The following is a 24,112-nucleotide window of genomic DNA, read 5'->3' as shown; positions in this document are numbered from 1 at the left end:
CACACGATATATTGACTCAGTACTTAAGGATAAATAGTAGTTGTGTGTTTATGCTCATGCTGGATTGTCTATTTGAACGGGCTTGTACTGCATTTTGTGAAACAATGTGATTTTTGAACCGTCACTTCTGCATTTGTTGTGAACAGATGTGCTAACAAGCAGTTAGAAAAACTGTGCCAGCACTTTTTTTTCTCTATCGTAGTCTGTCTCCCGATTTCTCTCCTGGGTTTTGTGTTTGAAGATTTCTAGGAAGCGTTTTACTTTTCAACACACAGAGAGAATGCTTGAGTATATTATTAAAGAGGCTGTGCCTTTTCTTCACAGGAGAGACTGGTGTTGTCTGTTCTCCCCCGGTTTGTGGTCCTGGAGATGATCAATGACATGACGAACGTAGAGGATGAGCACCTTCAGCATCAGTTCCACAGAATCTATATCCACCGCTATGAGAACGTCAGGTACGACAGCCATTTTCACCCAACATTAGAGTTACTTTAATAATAGTATTTTATTTAGTTAACCTTTATTATGTCAGGCACGTCTTTAAGAACAAATTCATATGTACAATGGTGGTCTGTATTATTGTAGTAGTAAAATAATGCCCACTATGATTATCCCCTCCATAAGAATTTAACTTCAGTTGAATTTCCTGTCAACAGTAAGCACTTGCAAACTGCTTCCCTTAATAGTCTTAAAAAAGGTACTTTGGGAAGGTAATGAGGCTCAAACCTATACTTGTGAACTGTTCAGTTGTGCTGTATACTGTCTTAAGTCATGTTCCATATCTTTTGGATCTTAATCTTATTTGGGGGGATATAAGCTAAGACATAAATACTTAACTGTAGACTTAAGTTGAGGGTCAACATGTTCACTTCTTTCCTGAACAAAAGGCAATGTTGTTGTCATGTTCTTCCATGTCTATGAGCACGGACCTGTCCTCCGTGTGTTATAGAGATGACATGTGCACTAGCTGTTGAAGTATAATGAAACATTAATGTGACATCTCCATATTTTATTTAGCATTCTTTTCGCAGACGTTAAAGGCTTCACAAATCTCTCCACAACGTTGTCGGCGCAGGAGCTGGTGCGCATGTTGAACGAGCTCTTTGCACGCTTTGACCGCCTCGCCCATGTGAGTTAACCGCCTGCTTGTGACTGGAGATAATGGACGTCTTGATTTTTCAATTATTTGTGGATTATGTCCGCTTAGTTTCCAGTCAAAGCCAATTACAAAAGGGAACCCGGTTTGCAATGCACTTTAAAGGAATTTGACGACCATTTCAAAAGACATTCTTATCGCACAAGCTTTAGTATTTAAACTTGTGCCAATAGTTGCACTCAAATTATGTTCTTAAGCATGTTGCACTCCACCATATGAAATGTGCTTTCCATGCAAAATGCTGATTTCAGAACACTGCACAGTACTTCCATGGCCACTTCATATTCATTTGAGCCTTTAAACCTGCTGAATATGCTGATATCAAACATATACAGTACAGTAGGTTTGACGTGTGGAAGAAAACTCAGTCTTCACTCGTTGTGGCTTCAGGTTTAAGACTATTTTTAGCCTACATTATTTTACATGCGGCATGGAGAGAGACAATTCACAGAGTCAATGCAAAACCCCTCTGAAGAGATCTTCCCCTTCAGATGATATTCATACAGCAGCACAAACAGACTCATACTGTAGCTGTGCAGCCGTTATGAGAAGGCAGATACGGGTGGGTACAGTCAGATATCAAATGACTGCATAACCGGCTTCTGGAATAAGTGAGTTTATTGTGGATGTTCAGCCCAAGGCCTACAGTATGAGTTTGAGTCCTCAGTCTGAGTGGTGTGTATGGCCTGGGGCTTCAGATGAATATATTCAGATATTTTGGTACTGTATGTCACGCAGCCATTTTGATTATGATCAAATAAATGGCCCGTGCTGTTTTTTATTAGGATTCAGCAGTGATTTGGTGATTCTGGCCCCTGGGTGAAACTGTTTTTTTGCTTCCCTCTGGAATATGTAGAGAGTGGGTCGTATACCCACCTCCCTTGTTCTCTGTAAAGCGCATTGTGTTGCCTTTGTGTATGAAATGCGCTCTACAAATAAAGCTTTGATTTGATTTTTCATTTGATTTGATTTGTGTCTGTGTCGTAGGAGCACCATTGTCTCAGGATCAAGATCTTGGGGGACTGCTACTACTGTGTCTCTGGGCTTCCAGAGCCCAGGCAGGACCACGCTCACTGCTGTGTGGAGATGGGCCTCAGTATGATCCAGACCATCAGGTACACCCCCGGAGCACGGCCCTCCATGCTGCTCGCATTTACACCATTTCGCCTGACTTTAAAAATGCATTTGCACAAACTATGGACTTTACAGTAGGTTCACGTTGCAGTAATGCTTGGACATCTCAATGGACACTTGGACAAGTTGTCAGAATTAACTTCTTGACTTGGTTATCTTGATGCATTGTGACACTTTGACCATGATTCTACCAGCTAACCATAGTGGTTATCAGTGCTACAGGACAGGAAAGGACAGGACAGGACAGGACAGGACAGGACAGGACAGGACAGGACAGGACAGGACAGGACAGGAAAGGAAAGGACAGTACAGGACGGTACAGGACAGGACAGGACAGGAAAGGAAAGGACAGTACAGGACGGTACAGGACAGGACAGGACAGGAAAGGAAAGGACAGTACAGGACGGTACAGGACAGGACAGGACAGGACAGGACAGGACAGGACAGGACGGTACAGGACAGGACAGTACAGTACAGTACAGTACAGTACAGTACAGGACAGGACAGGACAGGACAGGACAGTTACAGGACAGGACAGGACAGGACAGGACAGGACAGGAAAGGAAAGGACAGTACAGGACAGGACAGGACAGGACAGGACAGGACAGGACAGGACGGTACAGGACAGTACAGGACGGTACAGGACGGTACAGGACAGGACAGGACGGTACAGGACAGGACAGGAAAGGACGGTACAGGACGGTACAGGACAGGACAGGACAGGACAGGACAGGACAGGACAGGACAGGACAGGACAGGACAGGACAGTTACAGGACAGGACAGGACAGGACAGGACAGTTACTGGACAGGTACATGCACGGATATCTAGTATCTGTGCTTTACGGAGATGCTGAGAGAGAAGGAGGATGCATGTGAGCACTGATCACTCATCAGTGAGCGCTGTGATATTCAGAGGGTTGAGAGAGAAAGGGATGGTGGAAGAGAGAGAGAGAGAGAGAGAGAGAGAGAGAGAGAAAGGGATGGTGGAAGAGAGAGAGAGAGAGAGAGAGAGAAAGCGAGAGAGAGAGAGAGAGAGAAAGTGAGAGAGAGAGAGAGAAAGAGAGAGAGAGAGAGAAAGTGAGAGAGAGAGAGAGAAAGCTAGAGGGACCATTAGTATGACTCAGCTAGCTGTCCTTTAAGGGAGGTAAGAGGCCTGTTTGCTTCAGAGCCGTCGCGGTGACAATCAGAAGTGGAAAAGTGCAACTGTTAGCCGATGACTCTTTTCACATGACGTTTCAGATTTGATCATCCGCCTCACTCAATCCCTCTCCCTGGTCCAGAGCTGTATTCAGGTCAATATCCCCGGTACACCGGCCTGTCAGGAACCAGTCCTTGTGCCATTGTCTTTAATCACTCAGTCTGCAATTCAGTATCTACAGATAATACTGACAAAAGTCACTGGTGCAGTGAATGGTTCCTGACATAGCTGGGATTTAGCTCTGGACAGAGCATCGCCCTGGAGAAGGGCTAACTCAATCCCCTGCTGTACAATTGCACCAATATGGTGGGTGACGTTCAAAAGCCTATTGAAAATAAGCACCTTGCTGAAGCTAACTTTATTGCCTGTCGACTCGCATTTGTCATTGTTGTTATAAGGCATGAAATGATACTGGCGGACCACGAATGGCATGCAAACGCTGTCGATGACCCATGTTGCTACCCTTTTGTATTGTATGAATATGTAATTATCGAGTATGAAATGAGGAACAAATTATGTTAATGTGCTATTTGGCATTTTCTGGGTGAAATCATGGACACATTCATCATCTAGGCACATTCATCTGGCTTTCCATTTTAATACAAATGCTGTTCGATAAAGTTAATTTATAAATGAAATCACGTTTATCTGGAGCATATTCAATTGTTTCCTTTGCGTCACAGGAGATCAATACCTGAATGAACATGATGGATAAACAGAAATGCAATTTCAAATGATCTGTTCTTGATCCTAGATATGTTAGGTCGCGCACGAAGCACGACATCGACATGCGGATCGGGATCCACTCCGGGTCGGTTCTGTGTGGCGTGCTGGGACTGAGGAAGTGGCAGTTTGACGTCTGGTCCTGGGACGTGGACATCGCCAACAAACTGGAGTCAGGGGGGATCCCTGGGTGAGTCATCAGCCACAGTGCCAAGGCTGCAGCAGAGATTACCAACCCCCCAACCCCCCGACCCCTCAACCCCCCAACCCCTCCTCCATACCCACAGTAGAGATTACCAACCCCCCAACCCCTCCTCCATGCCCCCACCCCCCCCAACCCCTCCTCCATGCCCCCAACCCCTCCTCCATGCCCACAGTAAAGATTACCAACCCCCAAACCCTTCCTCAACCCCTCCTCCATGCCGACAGTAGAGATTACCAACCCCCCAACCCCTCCTCCATGCCCCCCCCAACCCCTCCTCCATGCCCACAGTAGAGATTACCAACCCCCCAACCCCTCCTCCATGCCCCCCCCCCCCAACCTCTCCTCCATGCCCACAGTAGAGATTACCCACTTCCCCCTTTCTTGTAGTTTGAGCTGGAGGCGCTACTGGCTGTGTATGACTGGATGGATGATATGATGTTGCCCTTGCCTAGTGAAATTCTTAATTGCTTGAAATTATTGTGTTTAAAGTAATGCTATTTGATAGAGGAAATGTTGGCACTCTCATACCATTTTGATTTACAATAATAGCTATCACGGCCATTTCAGACTGGTATTGCCATTGAACAACACCGGATAATTTGAGAAATACACTTACGCCTACATCCCTGTTGAAAACCTGTGAATAACCTAATGTGTCTGATTATCCCAACCGAGAAATGCCATCAGGAAATGAGTCCTTTAGTGAGCAGACAATTCTGCTAAATCACCCCTTTAGACATACTTTTAGTATGATTGGTTTGCAGTGCCAACGGATGCCCTTGAGACAAAAATTGGGCACAAAATCATTAAAGGCAATGTCCTTATTACCTCCGCCCCAGCGACAGCGCAGGGCAAGAGGTAATGTTTTCGTGTTCGTTCGTTTGTCTGTTCGCCTGTTAGCAGGATTACGTAAAAACTACCAGACCGATTTCCATGAAACTCGGTGGAGGGGTGAAGCATGGGCCAACTTAGAACCCATTCAATTTTGAAGGGGATCCGAAACATGACCGGCCATTCACCTCCATTCATTTTTTGGGATTGAAACGGCCATATCTTGACACGGGGAGGTGACAGAGACACAGGGTTTAGACTGGAATAAAGCTCTTGACATAATGAATGCAGCAATACCAAACATGTCCTGCTTGCATGCACATGCGTGCACAAAGCCACAACATGCGTTTGTGGGCGGAGGTCTGTGCTTTCTGAGCACCATTTCTAGTACTAAGATATTTTGCTGGGTCTTTCAATCTAATACTTCAGGTAACATCTGCTGTACAGTTAACCAAGTCAATTAGTCGCAACCCTGCGCATTTACTAGAATTGAATTGTGGAGGTTAATAAGAGAAATATAATACAATATGTTGTACTGTTTGTCCTTGAACTGGCAGGATGGTACAAACCTGTCGTTGACATTATGACCCGAAAAAGTCTTCTGTCTCAATAGGACTTCCCTGGTAAAATAAAGGTTTAATAAAAAAAATAAAAAAGTCTGAACTTTTGACTTTTTATGCTCCAGACAGTATGTGCTCCACACCAGCTTATCTAATCACACATTATAGGCCACTATACAGTATTTCATAGTTCCTGTTGTTTAGTTAATATGGAAAGAATGGTCCCAGCTTCTAAAACCTCAATAACCTCTGCCCCAAACCGTTTGATAGAGAAACCTGTTTTGTTTTCATGTTGAAGAAGTCTGAGGTGATCCGCTGATGTTCTGTGATGTCCAGGCGGATCCACATCTCCAAGGCAGCGCTGGACTGTCTGAACGGCCACTACCAGGTGGAGGAGGGCCACGGCAAGGACCGCAACGACTTCCTGCGCCGGCACAACATCGAGACGTACCTCATCAAGCAGCCGGAGGACAGCCTGCTGGCGCTGCCCGAGGACATCATGAAGGAGGCGACCAGCTCGGGCGAGCGCCGCGTCAGCAGCGCCACCTTCAACGAGGGCTCCTGGAGCCCCGAGCTCCCGTTCGACAACATCGTGGGCAAGCAGAACGTAAGTTTGCACGGCTTGTACGTCGGACTGTGTCCTGTGTCGTGGGATCTTCTCACTTGTCTGCCTGGTTGTTCAGTGTGAATGTATGGACTGCTACTGTATCCTGATTGGGTGAATCAGGTTTGTATTGTGCATTTTGTCATTTGCCTGTTTGCCTGTCCTGTTTGACAGAATATGCTACCCAAACCTAACCAAGACCTCTCAGTATGACAATAATATCCATGTCTAGTGATTTTAAGTTCTCATGTGTCCGTCTGTCTGCCTGTCTCTTCATGGTGTGTGTGAGAGCAGATGTATTCTTAAATTGACCGATAACCTCTGACTGATTCCACCTGACCATGTGGCTGTCATTTGTGTTGCGGCGATTTGAAGAGAACATAATTCATTAGAGTTTGATGAGTAGAGCTGCTTTTGACCATGTACTGTAACTATGTAGACAGTGGGAGGGACAGTGAGCAGCCTAGTGAATATACTGTGACCACCTGATAGATGATGGAGGTTCGGTATTGAAGAGTCAATGCCGAGAGGAAGGAGTACGCCGGAACAGAATTGTAGATCAGACTCAAGATTTTTGAGTCCAACAGCAGACAGATCCTGGGTCAGTCACAGAGACACACTCCATTCAGAGTTGAACAGCAGACAGATCCTGGGTCAGTCACAGAGACACACTCCATTCAGAGTATAACAGCAGACAGACCCTGGGTCAGTCACAGAGACACACTCCATTCAGAGTATAACAGCAGACAGATCCTGGGTCAGTCACAGATACACCATAGATTCAGTGAACTCCGATCAGACAACATAGCATTGCGTTTTTGCCATCTTTATAGTCACAGTGTGGCCGGATTCTATACATAGTTCAGTCTTACACCCTTATACATCTGTTCATTAGTGCCTAGTTGGCTTTTACTGTTTGTACCTGGTCTGCTCTCTATTCCTAGAGTCTGACCACATGTGTGCTAGAGATGGGACTAGCTTAAGAACAGGACAGACTGGACTAGAGTAAGGAGCAGAAGACCTCTTATCAACACCAGTCGTCACCGTTATGCAGAGTGCTTAGATAGATATCTATGGGTCCTCCAGCTGCATGTTATAGATGTCACTGTTGGAGCTTTAGAATTTCAATAATGTGTTTTTATCCATAGGGAAAACCTGATGTATGAACAAAACTAGAGAGATAATATGAAATATTAATTATAAATAAATAAATGCATATATTTATATTTTAATCCCTCTCTTCTCTCCAAAAACTGAGAACTGTCCTCCTCTACCTCAGTGGACGAGGCTCCTCTGATCCAAACCAATACTAGATTGTCTATTTAAAAGCAGGTTGTGATTGAAAGATCTACAAAGAGAGCAGCACAATGTTTCCTGTTGTCTAATGCTGAGATGATGTCATTAGTAACAAGAGTAACAGCAGAAATGGTGCAGCGATGAGCTCTGAATCCAGATTGGTGAGTACTTAAAACTTTACCAAGGGCTCCAGAACTTTGGCTAAGCATTTGCAATCTGGAGATAGGACAATAGTGTAGTTATCCAGCTTATCCCTATCAATCAATTCAGACCTCAAGATGTCGCTCTTTTTTTATCGGCCATACTCTGACAAAAATGTCCCGGAGACCATTCTATTTTGGAGAGATTTGAAAGCCATCTTACAGGTAGTTCAATCCACAGAGGGCATTACGAGACTGTTTCTATTATACTAGCATACAACAGGTGTGAGCTCATGCATTGCCTTATCTTGGTGAATAACTATCCCATTCACATCATTCTGGGCGTACGGCCAACTTGGCCGTTCTGTTCATGAAACTTCTGTTGTCCGCTGCTCCCACCTCAAACTGCCTCCTACAGTATCTACAACATCTTCACTAAGCACCTTCTATTTCTTGGTCCTTTCTGCTTTCTACTTTCTGTGACCTTTCTCACACACACACACACACACACACACACACGCACACGCACACGCACACACACACACACACGCACACACAAGGTGATTATTTTAACTGCTTATCAGGCGCACAGGCCTCTTCAGTATCAATCGTATTTCGTAATCATAATTGTTATGGCTACTGCAACTGCTATACCAGCCGCTATACTGTAACAAAACTAAACAAAAACGATCATATGGGCAGATATGGCTCAGACGATCTGTGATCGGATGCACAGTACTCTAGCTGATCTCAAAGCATGTGGATGTCCTTATCTCTATATCTAGTTACAAATCATCCAACTTACATGTAGGCCAGATGTTGTTGTTGTCAGATATGAGTTTCAGGTTTCTCTCAGTGGGCTTTCCCAGTGAATGATTTTGATCAGAGGAAATGCACCCCCACCCGAAGCAGTCTCATAGGTGTGGTCAGTCAGTAGTGCTGCGGTCCACTATGGAGGGTCACCTGGCCGCTGGTCAGTCCAGCATGTCAAACCCGCGGGTGACGCCCCCTGTGTTCTCTTGATTAATGAACAGGGTTGTAAAAGTCATACTGCAGCATCGCTATACAGACAGTGAGCACACACACACACACACACACATACACACACACACACACACACACACACACACACACACACACACACACACGCACACACACACAGACACACGCACACACACACACACACACACACACACACACACACACACACACTGTACACACAGACCGACATGTCATAGAAAATACAATGGCTGACTGGACAGATGAAGTTGGCATCATGGATGGTGTTTTGGGGAGGTGCTCTGGTGTCCTCTGCTGCAGTCCTCAAACACAGCGTGTGGCTCCTCCCCCCTCTGCTCAGCAGCCAAACCTCCATTAGCTCTGATCTACAAAGCAGCCAGCGTCAACCACCAGGGCCCCGTACCAGCGTCAACCACCAGGGCCCCGTACCAGCGTCAACCACCAGGGCCCCGTACCAGCGTCAACCACCAGGGCCCCGTACCAGCGTCAACCACCAGGGCCCCGTACCAGCGTCAACCACCAGGTCCCCGTACCAGCGTCAACCATCAGGGCCCCGTATCAGAAGCGTCGTGCCTATAGAACTTGAGGGGGCACGTGCCCCCTCAGATTTGGGGGTGTTGTTTTTTTTTTTTTTACATTTCTGTTATTGTTTGTTTACCATTACATTTTACAATGCGGAGCTATGATTATTTTCTCTACGTCCAATCTAGCTATGAGCGCGTTCACGGTAAAAGGGGAGGTATTTGCTCAAAATGACCAATCGCATACCTTAGTATGAGTATTCGGACACGGCCATGGACAAGGCAAACAATACGCATAACCAAGTTCCGTCCACCGTATTTTACACAAGAGGAGCAATAATAATAAAAGTCTTCTTAAGAACCTCTCGCTGTTCGCGCACAGCAGATTATTTAATTCGCACACTGAAGTTCCATATAGAATCTTAACGTCCATATGCCTTTTTCCAAGTGAATTGATCGGTCAGCGGGCAGTGCTTCATACGTTTTGATCCATAATCTGGAATTTAACCTGCCCCGGAGCAGGTTAGCTCGGCAGCATAAGTTACCACGGAGATATAGCACGGTGAGAAGTGAACCACCTTCGTAGTACGGATAAACCAGGCTTGAACCTGAAGTTATCACGCTAACCCCGTAATCCTGTTTCCTAGTACAGGGCCCTGGTCAGTTTACCCACCTGCTCACTGCCCTCTGGATTGGACTGTAGATGCACCTCATCACCACATATTGATGAGTGATTACTTACTTATTGATGGAAGCTACGTCCTATCAGTCATATCCTGTAGGTTGTAGATACGGTTTTAAGTATTCCTGCTACTCATCATGTAACATGGCTGACTGTTAGAGTCCTCTCAGCCCTGACCCTCACTCCTGAGGCCTCTAGACACGGGCAGCTGTAGGCATTACATTACATTACAGTCATTTAGACGACGCTTTTATCCAAAGCGACTAACAATAATTGCATTTAACGTAGGAAAAGCCAATGTACTACTACTTGCCAAAACTCACAAGTGCATCTTCTTTCTAAAACAAGTGACTAAGAGCATAATCTAGTGCTGAAGGCAAAGTGCAAGAATAGAAATCTAAAGTACAGTGCAATACAATACAATAAGTGCTTAGGAGGGAGGATTGTTGTAGTACTTCTTGAAGAGATGAGTTTTGAGCCTGCGACAAAAGATGGGCAGCGACTCTGCTGTCCTGACGTCAGTGGACAGTTCATTCCACCACTGCGGGGCCAGGACAGAGAAGAGCCGTGACCGTGTCGATCGAGCGCAGGGGCCTCGGAGTTTGTATTTAATAGAATAAACAAAGAGTTTGCATGAGTTTATTACATTTAACTGAACTCCATCGATCTCTTGCCACAGAGACGTACGGTGTACTGTAGGAGACATGTCGGTGACTGAGATGTGCGATGGCGTACGGTGTAAGACACATGTTGGTGATTGAGATGTGCGATGGCGTACGGTGTAAGGGACATGTTGCTGATTGAGATGTGCGATGGCGTACGGTGTAAGGGACATGTTGATGATTGAGATGTGCGTTGGCGTACGGTGTAAGGGACATGTTGGTGATTGAGATGTGCGATGGCGTACGGTGTAAGGGACATGTTGGTGATTGAGATGTGCGATGGCGTACGGTGTAAGGGACATGTTGGTGATTGAGATGTGCGTTGATGACGGTGTAAGGGACATGTTGGTGATTGAGATGTGCGTTGATGACGGTGTAAGGGACATGTTGGTGATTGATATGTGTGTTGGCGTACGGTGTAAGGGACATGTTGGTGATTGAGATGTGCGATGGCGTACGGTGTAAGGGACATGTTGGTGATTGAGATGTGCATTGGCGTACGGTGTAAGGGACATGTTGGTGATTGAGATGTGCGTTGGCGTACGGTGTAAGGGACATGTTGGTGACTGAGATGTGTGATGGCGTACGGTGTAAGGGACAAGTTGGTGATTGAGATGTGCGTTGATGACGGTGTAAGGGACATGTTGGTGATTGAGATGTGCGTTGATGACGGTGTAAGGGACATGTTGGTGATTGAGATGTGCGATGGCGTACGGTGTAAGGGACATGTTGGTGATTGAGATGTGCGATGGCGTACGGTGTAAGGGACATGTTGGTGATTGAGATGTGCGATGGCGTACGGTGTAAGGGACATGTTGGTGATTGATATGTGTGTTGGCGTACGGTGTAAGGGACATGTTGGTGATTGAGATGTGCGATGGCGTACGGTGTAAGGGACATGTTGCTGATTGAGATGTGCGATGGCGTACGGTGTAAGGGACATGTTGGTGATTGAGATGTGTGTTGGCGTACGGTGTAAGGGACATGTTGGTGATTGAGATGTGCGTTGGCGTACGGTGTAAGGGACATGTTGGTGATTGAGATGTGCGATGGCGTACGGTGTAAGGGACATGTTGGTGATTGAGATGTGCGATGACGTACGGTGTAAGGGACATGTTGGTGATTGAGATGTGCGATGGCGTACGGTGTAAGGGACATGTTGGTGATTGAGATGTGCGTTGATGACGGTGTAAGGGACATGTTGGTGATTGAGATGTGCGATGACGTACGGTGTAAGGGACATGTTGGTGATTGAGATGTGTGTTGGCGTACGGTGTAAGGGACATGTTGGTGATTGAGATGTGCGATGACGTACGGTGTAAGGGACATGTTGGTGATTGAGATGTGTGTTGGCGTACGGTGTAAGGGACATGTTGGTGATTGAGATGTGCGTTGATGACGGTGTAAGGGACATGTTGCTGATTGAGATGTGCGATGGCGTACGGTGTAAGGGACATGTTGGTGATTGAGATGTGTGTTGGCGTACGGTGTAAGGGACATGTTGGTGATTGAGATGTGCGTTGATGACGGTGTAAGGGACATGTTGGTGATTGAGATGTGCGTTGGCGTACGGTGTAAGGGACATGTTGGTGACTGAGATGTGTGTTGGCGTACGGTGTAAGGGACATGTTGGTGATTGAGATGTGTGTTGGCGTACGGTGTAAGGGACAAGTTGGTGACTGAGATGTGTGTTGGCGTACGGTGTAAGGGACATGTTGGTGACTGAGATGTGTGTTGGCGTACGGTGTAAGGGACATGTTGGTGATTGAGATGTGTGTTGGCGTACGGTGTAAGGGACATGTTGGTGATTGAGATGTGCGTTGGCGTACGGTGTAAGGGACATGTTGGTGATTGAGATGTGCGATGGCATACGGTGTAAGGGACATGTTGGTGATTGAGATGTGTGATGGCGTACGGTGTAAGGGACATGTTGGTGATTGAGATGTGCGTTGGCGTACGGTGTAAGAAACATGTTGGTGATTGAGATGTGCGTTGGTGTACGGTGTAAGAAACATGTTGGTGATTGAGATGTGTGTTGGCGTACGGTGTAAGGGACATGTTGGTGATTGAGATGTGCGTTGATGACGGTGTAAGGGACATGTTGCTGATTGAGATGTGCGATGGCGTACGGTGTAAGGGACATGTTGGTGATTGAGATGTGTGTTGGCGTACGGTGTAAGGGACATGTTGGTGATTGAGATGTGCGATGGTGTACGGTGTAAGGGACATGTTGGTGACTGAGATGTGCGTTGGCGTACGGTGTAAGGGACATGTTGGTGATTGAGATGTGCGTTGATGACGGTGTAAGGGACATGTTGCTGATTGAGATGTGCGATGGTGTACGGTGTAAGGGACATGTTGGTGATTGAGATGTGCGTTGATGACGGTGTAAGGGACATGTTGGTGATTGAGATGTGTGTTGGCGTACGGTGTAAGGGACATGTTGGTGATTGAGATGTGCGATGGTGTACGGTGTAAGGGACATGTTGGTGACTGAGATGTGTGTTGGCGTACGGTGTAAGGGACATGTTGGTGATTGAGATGTGCGATGGCGTACGGTGTAAGGGACATGTTGGTGATTGAGATGTGCGATGGCGTACGGTGTAAGGGACATGTTGGTGATTGAGATGTGCGTTGGCGTACGGTGTAAGGGACATGTTGGTGATTGAGATGTGTGTTGGCGTACGGTGTAAGGGACATGTTGGTGATTGAGATGTGTGTTGGCGTACGGTGTAAGGGACATGTTGGTGATTGAGATGTGCGTTGGCGTACGGTGTAAGGGACATGTTGGTGATTGAGATGTGCGATGGCGTACGGTGTAAGGGACATGTTGGTGATTGAGATGTGCGATGGCGTACGGTGTAAGGGACATGTTGGTGATTGAGATGTGCGTTGGCGTACGGTGTAAGAAACATGTTGGTGATTGAGATGTGCGTTGGTGTACGGTGTAAGAAACATGTTGGTGATTGAGATGTGTGTTGGCGTACGGTGTAAGGGACATGTTGGTGATTGAGATGTGCGTTGATGACGGTGTAAGGGACATGTTGGTGATTGAGATGTGCGTTGGCGTACGGTGTAAGGGACATGTTGGTGATTGAGATGTGTGTTGGCGTACGGTGTAAGGGACATGTTGGTGACTGAGATGTGTGTTGGCGTACGGTGTAAGGGACATGTTGCTGATTGAGATGTGCGATGGCGTACGGTGTAAGAGAAGCACAAACAACACCAAAAGCACTGCAGTACAGCTTGCAGTGAAATGAGTTTCACAATTATGAAACTATGATAACATTTCAAACTATTCCCTATGCAGAAAAGTATGAGTGAACTCCAGATGCCCTGTGTGGTTCCTTGGTGGAGTTGTCAGGGTGCAGAGAGCTGATGATGTAACCGTGGATCTGTTTGAATTCAGTGGAATGTTATTTTCGATAAGTACCGACCCTTTGTTTTCAGGCACAATGAGCGCCTGTCAGGACAGTCGATTGAAAAGGCTCCATCTTTGCATATCAAAGAGTGTCTCCGATGTTCTGACGTGTCTTTTGTTTTCACTTCACTTCGCTGAAGTTCTCGCTCTTGTGTGCTTTTCATCCCTGGTTCTCTCAACCCCCCTCACCTTCACTCTCTGGTTGGTTGCGAGTGTGTGTGTGTGTGTGTGTGTGTGTGTGTGTGTGTGTGTGTGTGTGGGTGTGTGTGTGTGTGTGTGCGGTGATGACTGGTTATAACTACCAGTTTTCGTTAGTATTGGTGGCTGGCTTATTTTATGACATACCTTGTGACTCCATCCACATGTGCATGTTTTTCACGCCAGTATCCGTTTATGCTGTACAACTGTACCCACCACTCTGTGGGGATATTCTCAAAAATTCAAAAAGATTTTCAGAGCCCTTCTTATTCTTTTGCATTATAAATATAGTATATCAAGAATTCCATAGACCAGAATAAAACAGCTGTTTGCTTTAGATTAGACGCTACAAGAAGCAGTGTTCCAAGGGAAATGACCTCATGACTCTGCCTTCTAAAGAGGAGATTTGAAACATATTCTGGTAGTTCAAATACAAGACTCGAAGAATGTCCGGGGGGCAATGGAACTAGATTCCTCTCCCTTCCATGGACTCTGGATGTCGTCTTCGTCTCCTCTCCAACCCTTCATCTCTCTCTCTGGATGTCGTCTTCGTCTCCTCTCCAACCCTTCATCTCTCTCCTCTCTCCCTCGCCGCCGGCTGTCATAGCGCACGCCGCTGTCACAAGGCGTTCGCCTCAACGTCTGGCTGCGTTTGATGATGCTGCACGTTCCTGCCCCCCACAAACCCAGGAACCCAGTGTTCCCCACACTTTTGGGAACAGCAGGCGCAGCAAAAGGGATTCCTTTATCTTTCTCCTTGAGTTTTGTCTGGTTGAGAGTTTGTTTGGACCTCAAAGCGACAGTTGGACAGCTGGTGAGGAACAGAGAGCAACAGGGAAGTGGAGAAGTGATGCTTGTTGTGAGCTCAAAATCCGGGGTGAGCCTGTTCTTTGTTCCACTGATGGGTGAAGGTCTACAGTGTATAAATATGCAGCATTGCTGTTGACCGTGGAAATAGAGCCAGGAGCAACAACACAGTTTAATGGAGCCCGATCCTGAGTGAAATGAGTATGAATGAGTTCTGAGTGAGCAGAGCTTCTACTCCTGGCCTGAGATACAGTTCTCTCACATGTTTGTGTGTCTGCTGGGATTTGCTTGCATCATATCACGAGTTTCCCTTGGGCTCTCAGAGGTTGATGTGATGATATAAAGCAGTGGAAATATATATTTTAAAGGCTATCTGCTGTTGCCAGAGACAATCCAAACATCTGGATCCGTTATTTTTTTTAATCACATCTTGATTAGTTCATCAATTATCAAATTCCCAAAGGCATGCTTTGTTCATTAACTCCTACTCTGTGTCGTCCAAGAACTATTAGGAATTCTATTCTGATATAGAAGTAGGAATGATTCTCCAACACAGAACAGACACTACGTGACAAAGATATAAAATAGCTCTTCCCAGAAATGTCATGTTTTCATACTGTTTGATCCTGTCATCTGATCCTCCCTCTGTACCCCTCATGCTGTATGCTGGTATTTGTGGGGTCAAAAGTGTTCCCTTTCAAGTACATACAGTATCAAACGCATGACCTCATATTGGTGCAACCAACCACCACTTTGGAGCGAAATGGCGCTGCCGAGTCTATAATTAGAAGAATGTCCGAATGGAAAAGGCGTGACCTTTAGGCTGCGCGTGGCCTGATGACGTGCTGATGACCAGCGGCGATGGCAGAGACTCGGCTGGAGGGAGGGCCGGCGGCAAGAGTGACATTTGCACTCGTTGTTTGACAAGAGCGTTGAAGTGGCGCTGCGGGAAGCCACGGCAACAGGAAGCCCTCTTGAATACACAGAGTCGGGGGATCAGAGTAGATGAGAGGACAGGAGGAGGAGGAGGAGGAGGGAGAGAGCTCTGGGTCGGGTGATCAGAGTAGATGAGAGGACAGGAGGAGGAGGAGGAGGAGGAGGGAGAGAGCTCTGGGTCGGGTGATCAGAGTAGATGAGAGGACAGGAGGAGGAGGAGGAGGGAGAGAGCTCTGGGTCGGGTGATCAGAGTAGATGAGAGGACAGGAGGAGGAGGAGGGAGAGAGCTCTGGGTCGGGTGATCAGAGTAGATGAGAGGACAGGAGGAGGAGGAGGGAGAGAGCTCTGGGTCGGGTGATCAGAGTAGATGAGAGGACAGGAGGAGGAGGAGGGAGAGAGCTCTGGGTCGGGGGATCAGAGTAGATGAGAGGACAGGAGGAGGAGGAGGAGGGAGAGAGCTCTGGGTCGGGGGATCAGAGTAGATGAGAGGACAGGAGGAGGAGGAGGGAGAGAGCTCTGGGTCGGGTGATCAGAGTAGATGAGAGGACAGGAGGAGGAGGAGGGAGAGAGCTCTGGGTCGGGTGATCAGAGTAGATGAGAGGACAGGAGGAGGAGGAGGAGGGAGAGAGCTCTGGGTCGGGTGATCAGAGTAGATGAGAGGACAGGAGGAGGAGGAGGGAGAGAGCTCTGGGTCGGGTGATCAGAGTAGATGAGAGGACAGGAGGAGGAGGAGGAGGGAGAGAGCTCTGGGTCGGGGGATCAGAGTAGATGAGAGGACAGGAGGAGGAGGAGGAGGGAGAGAGCTCTGGGTCGGGTGATCAGAGTAGATGAGAGGACAGGAGGAGGAGGAGGGAGAGAGCTCTGGGTCGGGTGATCAGAGTAGATGAGAGGACAGGAGGAGGAGGAGGAGGAGGAGGGAGAGAGCTCTGGGTCGGGTGATCAGAGTAGATGAGAGGACAGGAGGAGGAGGAGGGAGGGAGCTCTGGGTCGGGTGATCAGAGTAGATGAGAGGACAGGAGGAGGAGGAGGGAGAGAGCTCTGGGTCGGGTGATCAGAGTAGATGAGAGGACAGGAGGAGGAGGAGGAGGAGGAGGGAGAGAGCTCTGGGTCGGGGGATCAGAGTAGATGAGAGGACAGGAGGAGGAGGAGGGAGAGAGCTCTGGGTCGGGTGATCAGAGTAGATGAGAGGACAGGAGGAGGAGGAGGAGGGAGAGAGCTCTGGGTCGGGGGATCAGAGTAGATGAGAGGACAGGAGGAGGAGGAGGGAGAGAGCTCTGGGTCGGGTGATCAGAGTAGATGAGAGGACAGGAGGAGGAGGAGGGAGGGAGCTCTGGGTCGGGTGATCAGAGTAGATGAGAGGACAGGAGGAGGAGGAGGAGGAGGAGGAGGGAGAGAGCTCTGGGTCGGGGGATCAGAGTAGATGAGAGGACAGGAGGAGGAGGAGGAGGGAGAGAGCTCTGGGTCGGGTGATCAGAGTAGATGAGAGGACAGGAGGAGGAGGAGGGAGAGAGCTCTGGGTCGGGTGATCAGAGTAGATGAGAGGACAGGAGGAGGAGGGAGAGAGCTCTGGGTCGGGTGATCAGAGTAGATGAGAGGACAGGAGGAGGAGGAGGAGGGAGAGAGCTCTGGGTCGGGTGATCAGAGTAGATGAGAGGACAGGAGGAGGAGGAGGAGGGAGAGAGCTCTGGGTCGGGGGATCAGAGTAGATGAGAGGACAGGAGGAGGAGGAGGAGGAGGGAGAGAGCTCTGGGTCGGGTGATCAGAGTAGATGAGAGGACAGGAGGAGGAGGAGGAGGGAGAGAGCTCTGGGTCGGGGGATCAGAGTAGATGAGAGGACAGGAGGAGGAGGAGGGAGAGAGCTCTGGGTCGGGTGATCAGAGTAGATGAGAGGACAGGAGGAGGAGGAGGGAGAGAGCTCTGGGTCGGGTGATCAGAGTAGATGAGAGGACAGGAGGAGGAGGAGGGAGAGAGCTCTGGGTCGGGTGATCAGAGTAGATGAGAGGACAGGAGGAGGAGGAGGGAGAGAGCTCTGGGTCGGGGGAATTCTATTCTATTCTTCTATTCTCACTGTAGAAACCAATAGAATAATAACATAGTATCAACTATAAGTGAGCCAATGTGCAATAGCAGAAAAGAGAAAACGTTTTATCCCAAACACTTTATTAGCTATCATTAATTTTGAACTTTTTAAACAGTGTTTTCCCGTTTATTCTAGGTATTACGGGCTTTTGTGGACAGTTGACCAGTTGAATGAATGAGTGAATTGAGTGATTGGTGAGTCCTCATGAGCCCTCGTGGAGTGAGTCCGACGTAGCGGCAGCGAGTAGCTGGTAAAGGAGCGCCGACAGTCCCTCCAAGATGGACGTCCCTATTAGCGCAACTGTCAGGGCGGAAGAGCTCGTAAGAGCGTGGGTTTGAATCCCGCCCTGGGCGAGCCCTTAAAACCCTGAAAGTACAGTGACAACATTTTGAATATTAATTGGATTTTCCCCATAATACTAGAAAGCGCAGTTTCTCAGCTTTCAGCAAGTGTTGGAGTGAGGATTTTTTTTGATTTGTTAGATATTTTTTAAATATTATTAAATATTTGTTAGATATTTTTTAAATGTTGCCGGTGACGTGGTCGTATCAAAAGGGTTAACACGGGTCGAACTGAACGAACAGCGTGCAGGGCAGAGTACTACCGTTACATGTGCTTCGTGATTGGATTGCTGCTTGAAAGGAGAAAGATTGTGGTGTGACCTTTGAGGCGAGCTTCACATGTCCACTCCAGTCCTGAGGAAATGATCGAATGAATAGAGAGCGCCATCGACAAAGCACTTAACCAACATGGCGACAGCAGTGTGGTAGCACGTCGTAGTGTGGTTCTTTACTTATTTTACGATGCGCTAAAGTCAATATCAAACGTGCTGCCGTGATTCGACGGAACATGAGAGCTTTTGTCCTCTGATTTGGTTGTCCAATCAGGCATGTGTCTCCTGGTCAGCTGACTGTACAGGCCGTGGCAGTGACTGCGCACTCAAACAATTTGAATGGTGTCTTTTTGACAGACAGAACCAGACTGCTGAGGGAGGGAGGAGCACTGGATGAAAACATACTGGGTTCCTCAGAGGGAACAAAGAGGAGCCAGAGGGAGGCGGCCACTGAGAAATCATCCCATCCTCATCCCCCTAATACTGCACCACTGAGAAATCATCCCATCCTCCTCCCCCTAATACTGCACCACTGAGAAATCATCCCATCCTCCTCCACCTAATACTGCACCACTGAGAAATCATCCCATCCTCCTCCCCCTAATACTGCACCACTGAGAAATCATCCCATCCTCCTCCACCTAATACTGCACCACTGAGAAATCATCCCTTCCTCCTCCCCCTAATACTGCACCACTGAGAAACCACTATCCATCAACTGTATTCCAAGGCTGGAATACAGCTGTACTGTACAATATTCCACCCCCCACACCTACACCCTACACACACCCTCCCCATCCTCTCCTCTCCCTCCTCTCCTCCCCCTCTCCTCTCTCTCTCCCTCCTCTCTCTCCTCCTCTCTCTCCTCTCTCTCCTCCTCTCCTCCTCTCTCTCTCCTCTCCCTCCTCTCTCTTTCCTCTCTCTCCTCTCTCTCTCCCTTCTCTCTCTCCCTCCTCTCTCTCTCCTCTCTCCCTCCTCTCTCTCCTCTCTCCCTCCTCTCCTCTCCTCTCCCTTCTCTCTCTCCTCTCTCCCTCCTCTCCTCTCCTCTCCCTCCTCTCTCTCTCCTCTCCCTTCTCTCTCTCTCCTCTCTCCCTCCTCTCTCTCTCCTCTCCCTTCTCTCTCTCTCCTCTCCCTTCTCTCTCTCTCCTCTCTCCCTCCTCTCTCTCTCCTCTCCCTTCTCTCTCTCTCCTCTCTCTCCTCTCTCTCTCCTCTCCCTCCTCTCTCTCTCCTCTCTTTCTCCTCTCCCTCCTCTCTCTCTCCTCCTCTCTCCCTCCTCTCCCTCTCCTCTCTCCTCCTCTCTCCTCTCCCTCCTCTCTCTCTCCTCTCCCTCCTCTCTCTCCCTCCTCTCTCTCTCCTCTCTCCCTCCTCTCTCTCTCCTCTCCCTTCTCTCTCTCTCCTCTCTCCCTCCTCTCTCTCTCTCTCTCCCTCCTCTCTCTCTCCCTCCTCTCTCTCCCTCCTCTCTCTCTCTCTCTCTCTCCCTCCTCTCTCTCTCTCTCTCCCTCCTCTCTCTCTCCCTCCTCTCTCTCCCTCCTCTCTCTCCCTCCTCTCTCCTCTCCCTCCTCTCTCCTCTCCCTCCTCTCTCCCTCCTCTCTCTCTCTCTCTCTCCCTCCTCTCTCCTCTCCCTCCTCTCTCCTCTCCCTCCTCTCTCCTCTCTCTCTCCTCTCCCTCCTCTCTCTCCTCTCTCCCTCCTCTCTCTCCTCTCTCCCTCCTCTCTCTCTCCTCTCCCTCTCTCTCCTCTCTCCCTCCTCTCTCCCTCCTCTCTCCTCTCCCTCCTCTCTCTCTCCCTCTCCCTCCTCTCCCTCTCCTCTCTCCTCTCCCTCCTCTCTCTCTCTCTCTCTCTCCCTCCTCTCTCTCTCTCCCTCCTCTCTCTCCCTCCTCTCTCTCTCTCTCCTCTCCCTCCTCTCTCTCCCTCCTCTCTCCTCTCTCTCTCCCTCCTCTCTCTCCCTCCTCTCTCCTCTCCCTCCTCTCTCCTCTCTCTCCCTCCTCTCTCCTCTCCCTCCTCTCTCTCTCCTCTCTCTCTCCTCTCCCTCTCCTCTCTCTCCCTCCTCTCTCCTCTCCCTCCTCTCTCTCCTCTCTCTCCCTCCTCTCCCTCTCCTCTCTCCCTCCTCTCTCTCTCCCTCCTCTCTCTCCCTCCTCTCTCCTTTCCCTCCTCTCTCCCTCCCTCTCTCTCTCCTCTCCCTCCTCTCTCTCCTCTCTCCCTCCTCTCTCTCTCCTCTCCCTCCTCTCTCTCTCCCTCCTCTCTCTCCCTCCTCTCTCTCCCTCCTCTCTCTCTCTCTCTCTCTCCCTCATCTCTCTCTCTCTCTCCCTCCTCTCTCTCCCTCCTCTCTCTCTCTCTCTCTCTCCCTCATCTCTCTCTCTCTCTCCCTCCTCTCTCTCTCCTCTCTCTCCCTCCTCTCTCCTCTCCCTCTCCTCTCTCCCTCCTCTCTCTCCTCTCTCTCCCTCCTCTCTCCTCTCCCATGCTTCTTACCTGCATTGCATCCCGGCATTGCAAAAAATACATCCCTGATTCTTCATGCTGTTTAAAGGATTAGTTTGTTTTTGCCATTATATGGTTATCTGTGACTAAACTGTGACATAAGCAATGAGCACTAATATCTCAAGAGTGCACAATTCATCAACAATGATATGGGCCATTGTATATGGTCGTAAATAACCTTATAATAGGGCTTATGTGCTACAGTAAATACCAAACTAGTCATTTAAATGTCTCAGTTGCATTCATAGAACATGAGTCTAGAGGACAGGGAGCTGAGCTCCGTCTGCTGAGTGTAAGTCCCTCCAGTCCGTTTACGAGCAGTCCGTTTCCAGGCAGGCCCAGGGAATAGTCTGACCCATCTCATATCCTATACGCTGAATTTGAGCTGTTGCCCTCAGGCAGACGGTATAAAGCACTCAATTGGAAATTAATACGTTTTTAACATTCATTTGTGCTGACCTCAATCAGGATTTTGAGGTTGTGGGGGTTGTGCAATGGGTCAAGGTGTTTTTTTTACTGAGGTTCATGCAATACGGGTTATGAGCAATATATGTATTATGTGCAATATGTGGTATATGTGTTTTCTGTTTCTGTATAGAGGCAATCTATATATGCGCGGTATTGAAGTCCAAGACACATTTCCCTAAAACGACAATAAAGTAAATCGTATTGAATCGTATCGTAAGTGTATAAGTAAGATTCCACTGTGCTGCTAGAATATGCTGTATAATAGTTTGGATTGAAACGTTCATATTCTTTCCTCTCCTTGTTATCGTCTTCGGCGAAAGCGAAGATGAGTGAAAAGAACGAGACGTTAACTCGACGAGAGGAAAACATTTGCTCTTTCAGTTCTATGACTTGAGTTAATGTATATTTGTAATTGAAAGCATTTTGCGGCGCTATGACCTTTAAAACAACGTCCAATCGTCTCCAGAGGTCTGATGATATCCTAACCTTTGCGCTGAAGTTGTGTAAAGCACCTCGATCCCTCGGTCCAATAGCAGACCGTAACATTTCAGCTGTAATCTTCCACTTGATGAGTTTTAAATCTTTTGGTAATGAACATTAATGATAGGCTCTAAAGATCGCCAGGTAAAAGACTGGCCTGATATGAATGAGACCTATTACAGAACGCAGACACGACGCCGTCTTGGGATTTCATTTTAATAGCCTCTCAGTATAATGGATACTATGTGGCCATATGAAGTGCTCAGCGCTGCGATGTTCGCTGACAGAATGATGCTAATGGACAGTTGGTCAAAGACATTTCAGCCTTCCTGCACACACACGCACGCACACACACACACACAGATGACTGAAGATGACACGCACACACACATATACACACGTGCGCGCACACACACACACACACACACACACACACAAACACGCACACACACACACACACACACACACACACACACACACACACACACACACACACAGATGACTGAAGATGTCATTATGGCCTCACACACCCTGAGGGTACTTTGTTCAGCTGTCATTCATCTGCTGTAGGAGACGGCTAATAGCTTGTAATGGATAGGTAATGTCAGTTGCTCAAACTTAATAGCTACAGTAGCCATTCACTAAACTTCCCCTCGGTCTCAACGGCACATAAAAAAAGTTGTTAAGAGTCATTGGCGGCAGCCATTACATCAATACTGTAAAATTCACCCACCTGTCAGAGCAGGTGGACTCAGCATTAACCAGCCTTGGCAACTGACTGGGCTTATGCTATGCACTACATGGGGTCATATTTTATAGATCAAAGCATCTTGTTTGCTATCACATCACTTGTCATGGTGCATCAGATACTGTGCAGTCACAGCCCACTGGGCAGAGAGGTAGCAGGCCAGCCGGTATCACTAGGCTCTGGTATCTCTCTCGGTGATACCAACCCCCCGGTGGGTCTGACAGCTGAGAGCAGAACGGTCTGCTTGCATGGGTACAAAAGACATGGATGAGTGGAGCTGGCGCTCCTAGCTCCTCCCCCCAGCGCCCTCTGTGGCGTTCAAGGACAGCGTTCAGCGCTCTCTGCACCCACAGGGACAGCGTTCAGGGCTCTCTGCACCCACAGGGACAGCGTTCAGGGCTCTCTGCACCCACAGGGACAGCGTTCAGCGCCCTCCGCACCGACAGGGACAGCGTTCAGGGCTCTCTGCACCCACAGGGACAGCGTCCAGCGCTCTCTGCACCCACAGGGACAGCGTTCTGGGCTCTCTGAACCCACAGGGACAGCGTTCAGGGCTCTCTGCACCCACAGGGACAGCGTTCAGGGCTCTCTGCACCCACAGGGACAGCGTTCAGGGCTCTCTGCACCCACAGGGACAGCGTTCTGGGCTCTCTGCACCCACAGGGACAGCGTTCTGGGCTCTCTGCACCCACAGGGACAGCGTTCAGGGCTCTCTGAACCCACAGGGACAGCGTTCAGGGCTCTCTGAACCGACAGGGCGCATGACATGAAAATATTTCATGAAAGTACATGAAAATGTACATGAAACATGAACATGAAAATATTTCCTGTTGCTGGAGTTAGCTACATAAGTAATGTAACCACAGTTAAGTCCATGTCTTCTGATGTTAGTAACTATGTAGGCTAACATTAGCTAGGGTGGGTGTTGTGGACTAAATGGAGTTGCATTCAAGTTAGTTCACATTTTCCCCATTAAGACAAATGTTATGTATTTTCAGCAATGCTTTTGCGATTTATTTTCAGCTGTTCAGCATTCATACGCATTGGTAGTTTAGGGGGGCCTTACCACCCCCCTGAAAAACATCCTAGGGGAAACGCTGGATCTCTTAAAGGGAAAGGGCATGTCCATAACAATAGCAGTACTTGAAAGTT

The 24,112-nt window shown here is 48.3% G+C and overlaps 1 protein-coding gene across 1 annotated transcript in view; it reads left to right on the top strand.

Moving 5' to 3' along the window:
* Positions 1–24,112, top strand: part of adcy8 (adenylate cyclase 8 (brain)) — a gene marked incomplete at both ends in the record, with an annotated part of 93,500 nt that overhangs the window by 28,570 nt on the left and 40,818 nt on the right. Inside the window, 5 exons of the mRNA XM_084458002.1 lie at positions 325–455; positions 1,018–1,129; positions 2,144–2,271; positions 4,244–4,402; positions 6,145–6,415. Of these exons, the coding sequence (XP_084314128.1) occupies positions 325–455; positions 1,018–1,129; positions 2,144–2,271; positions 4,244–4,402; positions 6,145–6,415 (801 nt within the window). The remainder of the gene's footprint in view (positions 1–324; positions 456–1,017; positions 1,130–2,143; positions 2,272–4,243; positions 4,403–6,144; positions 6,416–24,112) is intronic.

This window comes from Borostomias antarcticus, assembly GCF_949987555.1.
Source record: "Borostomias antarcticus genome assembly, chromosome: 24".
NCBI classification, from domain to species: domain Eukaryota; kingdom Metazoa; phylum Chordata; class Actinopteri; order Stomiiformes; family Stomiidae; genus Borostomias; species Borostomias antarcticus.
This window is presented reverse-complemented; position numbering and strand designations above follow the sequence as displayed.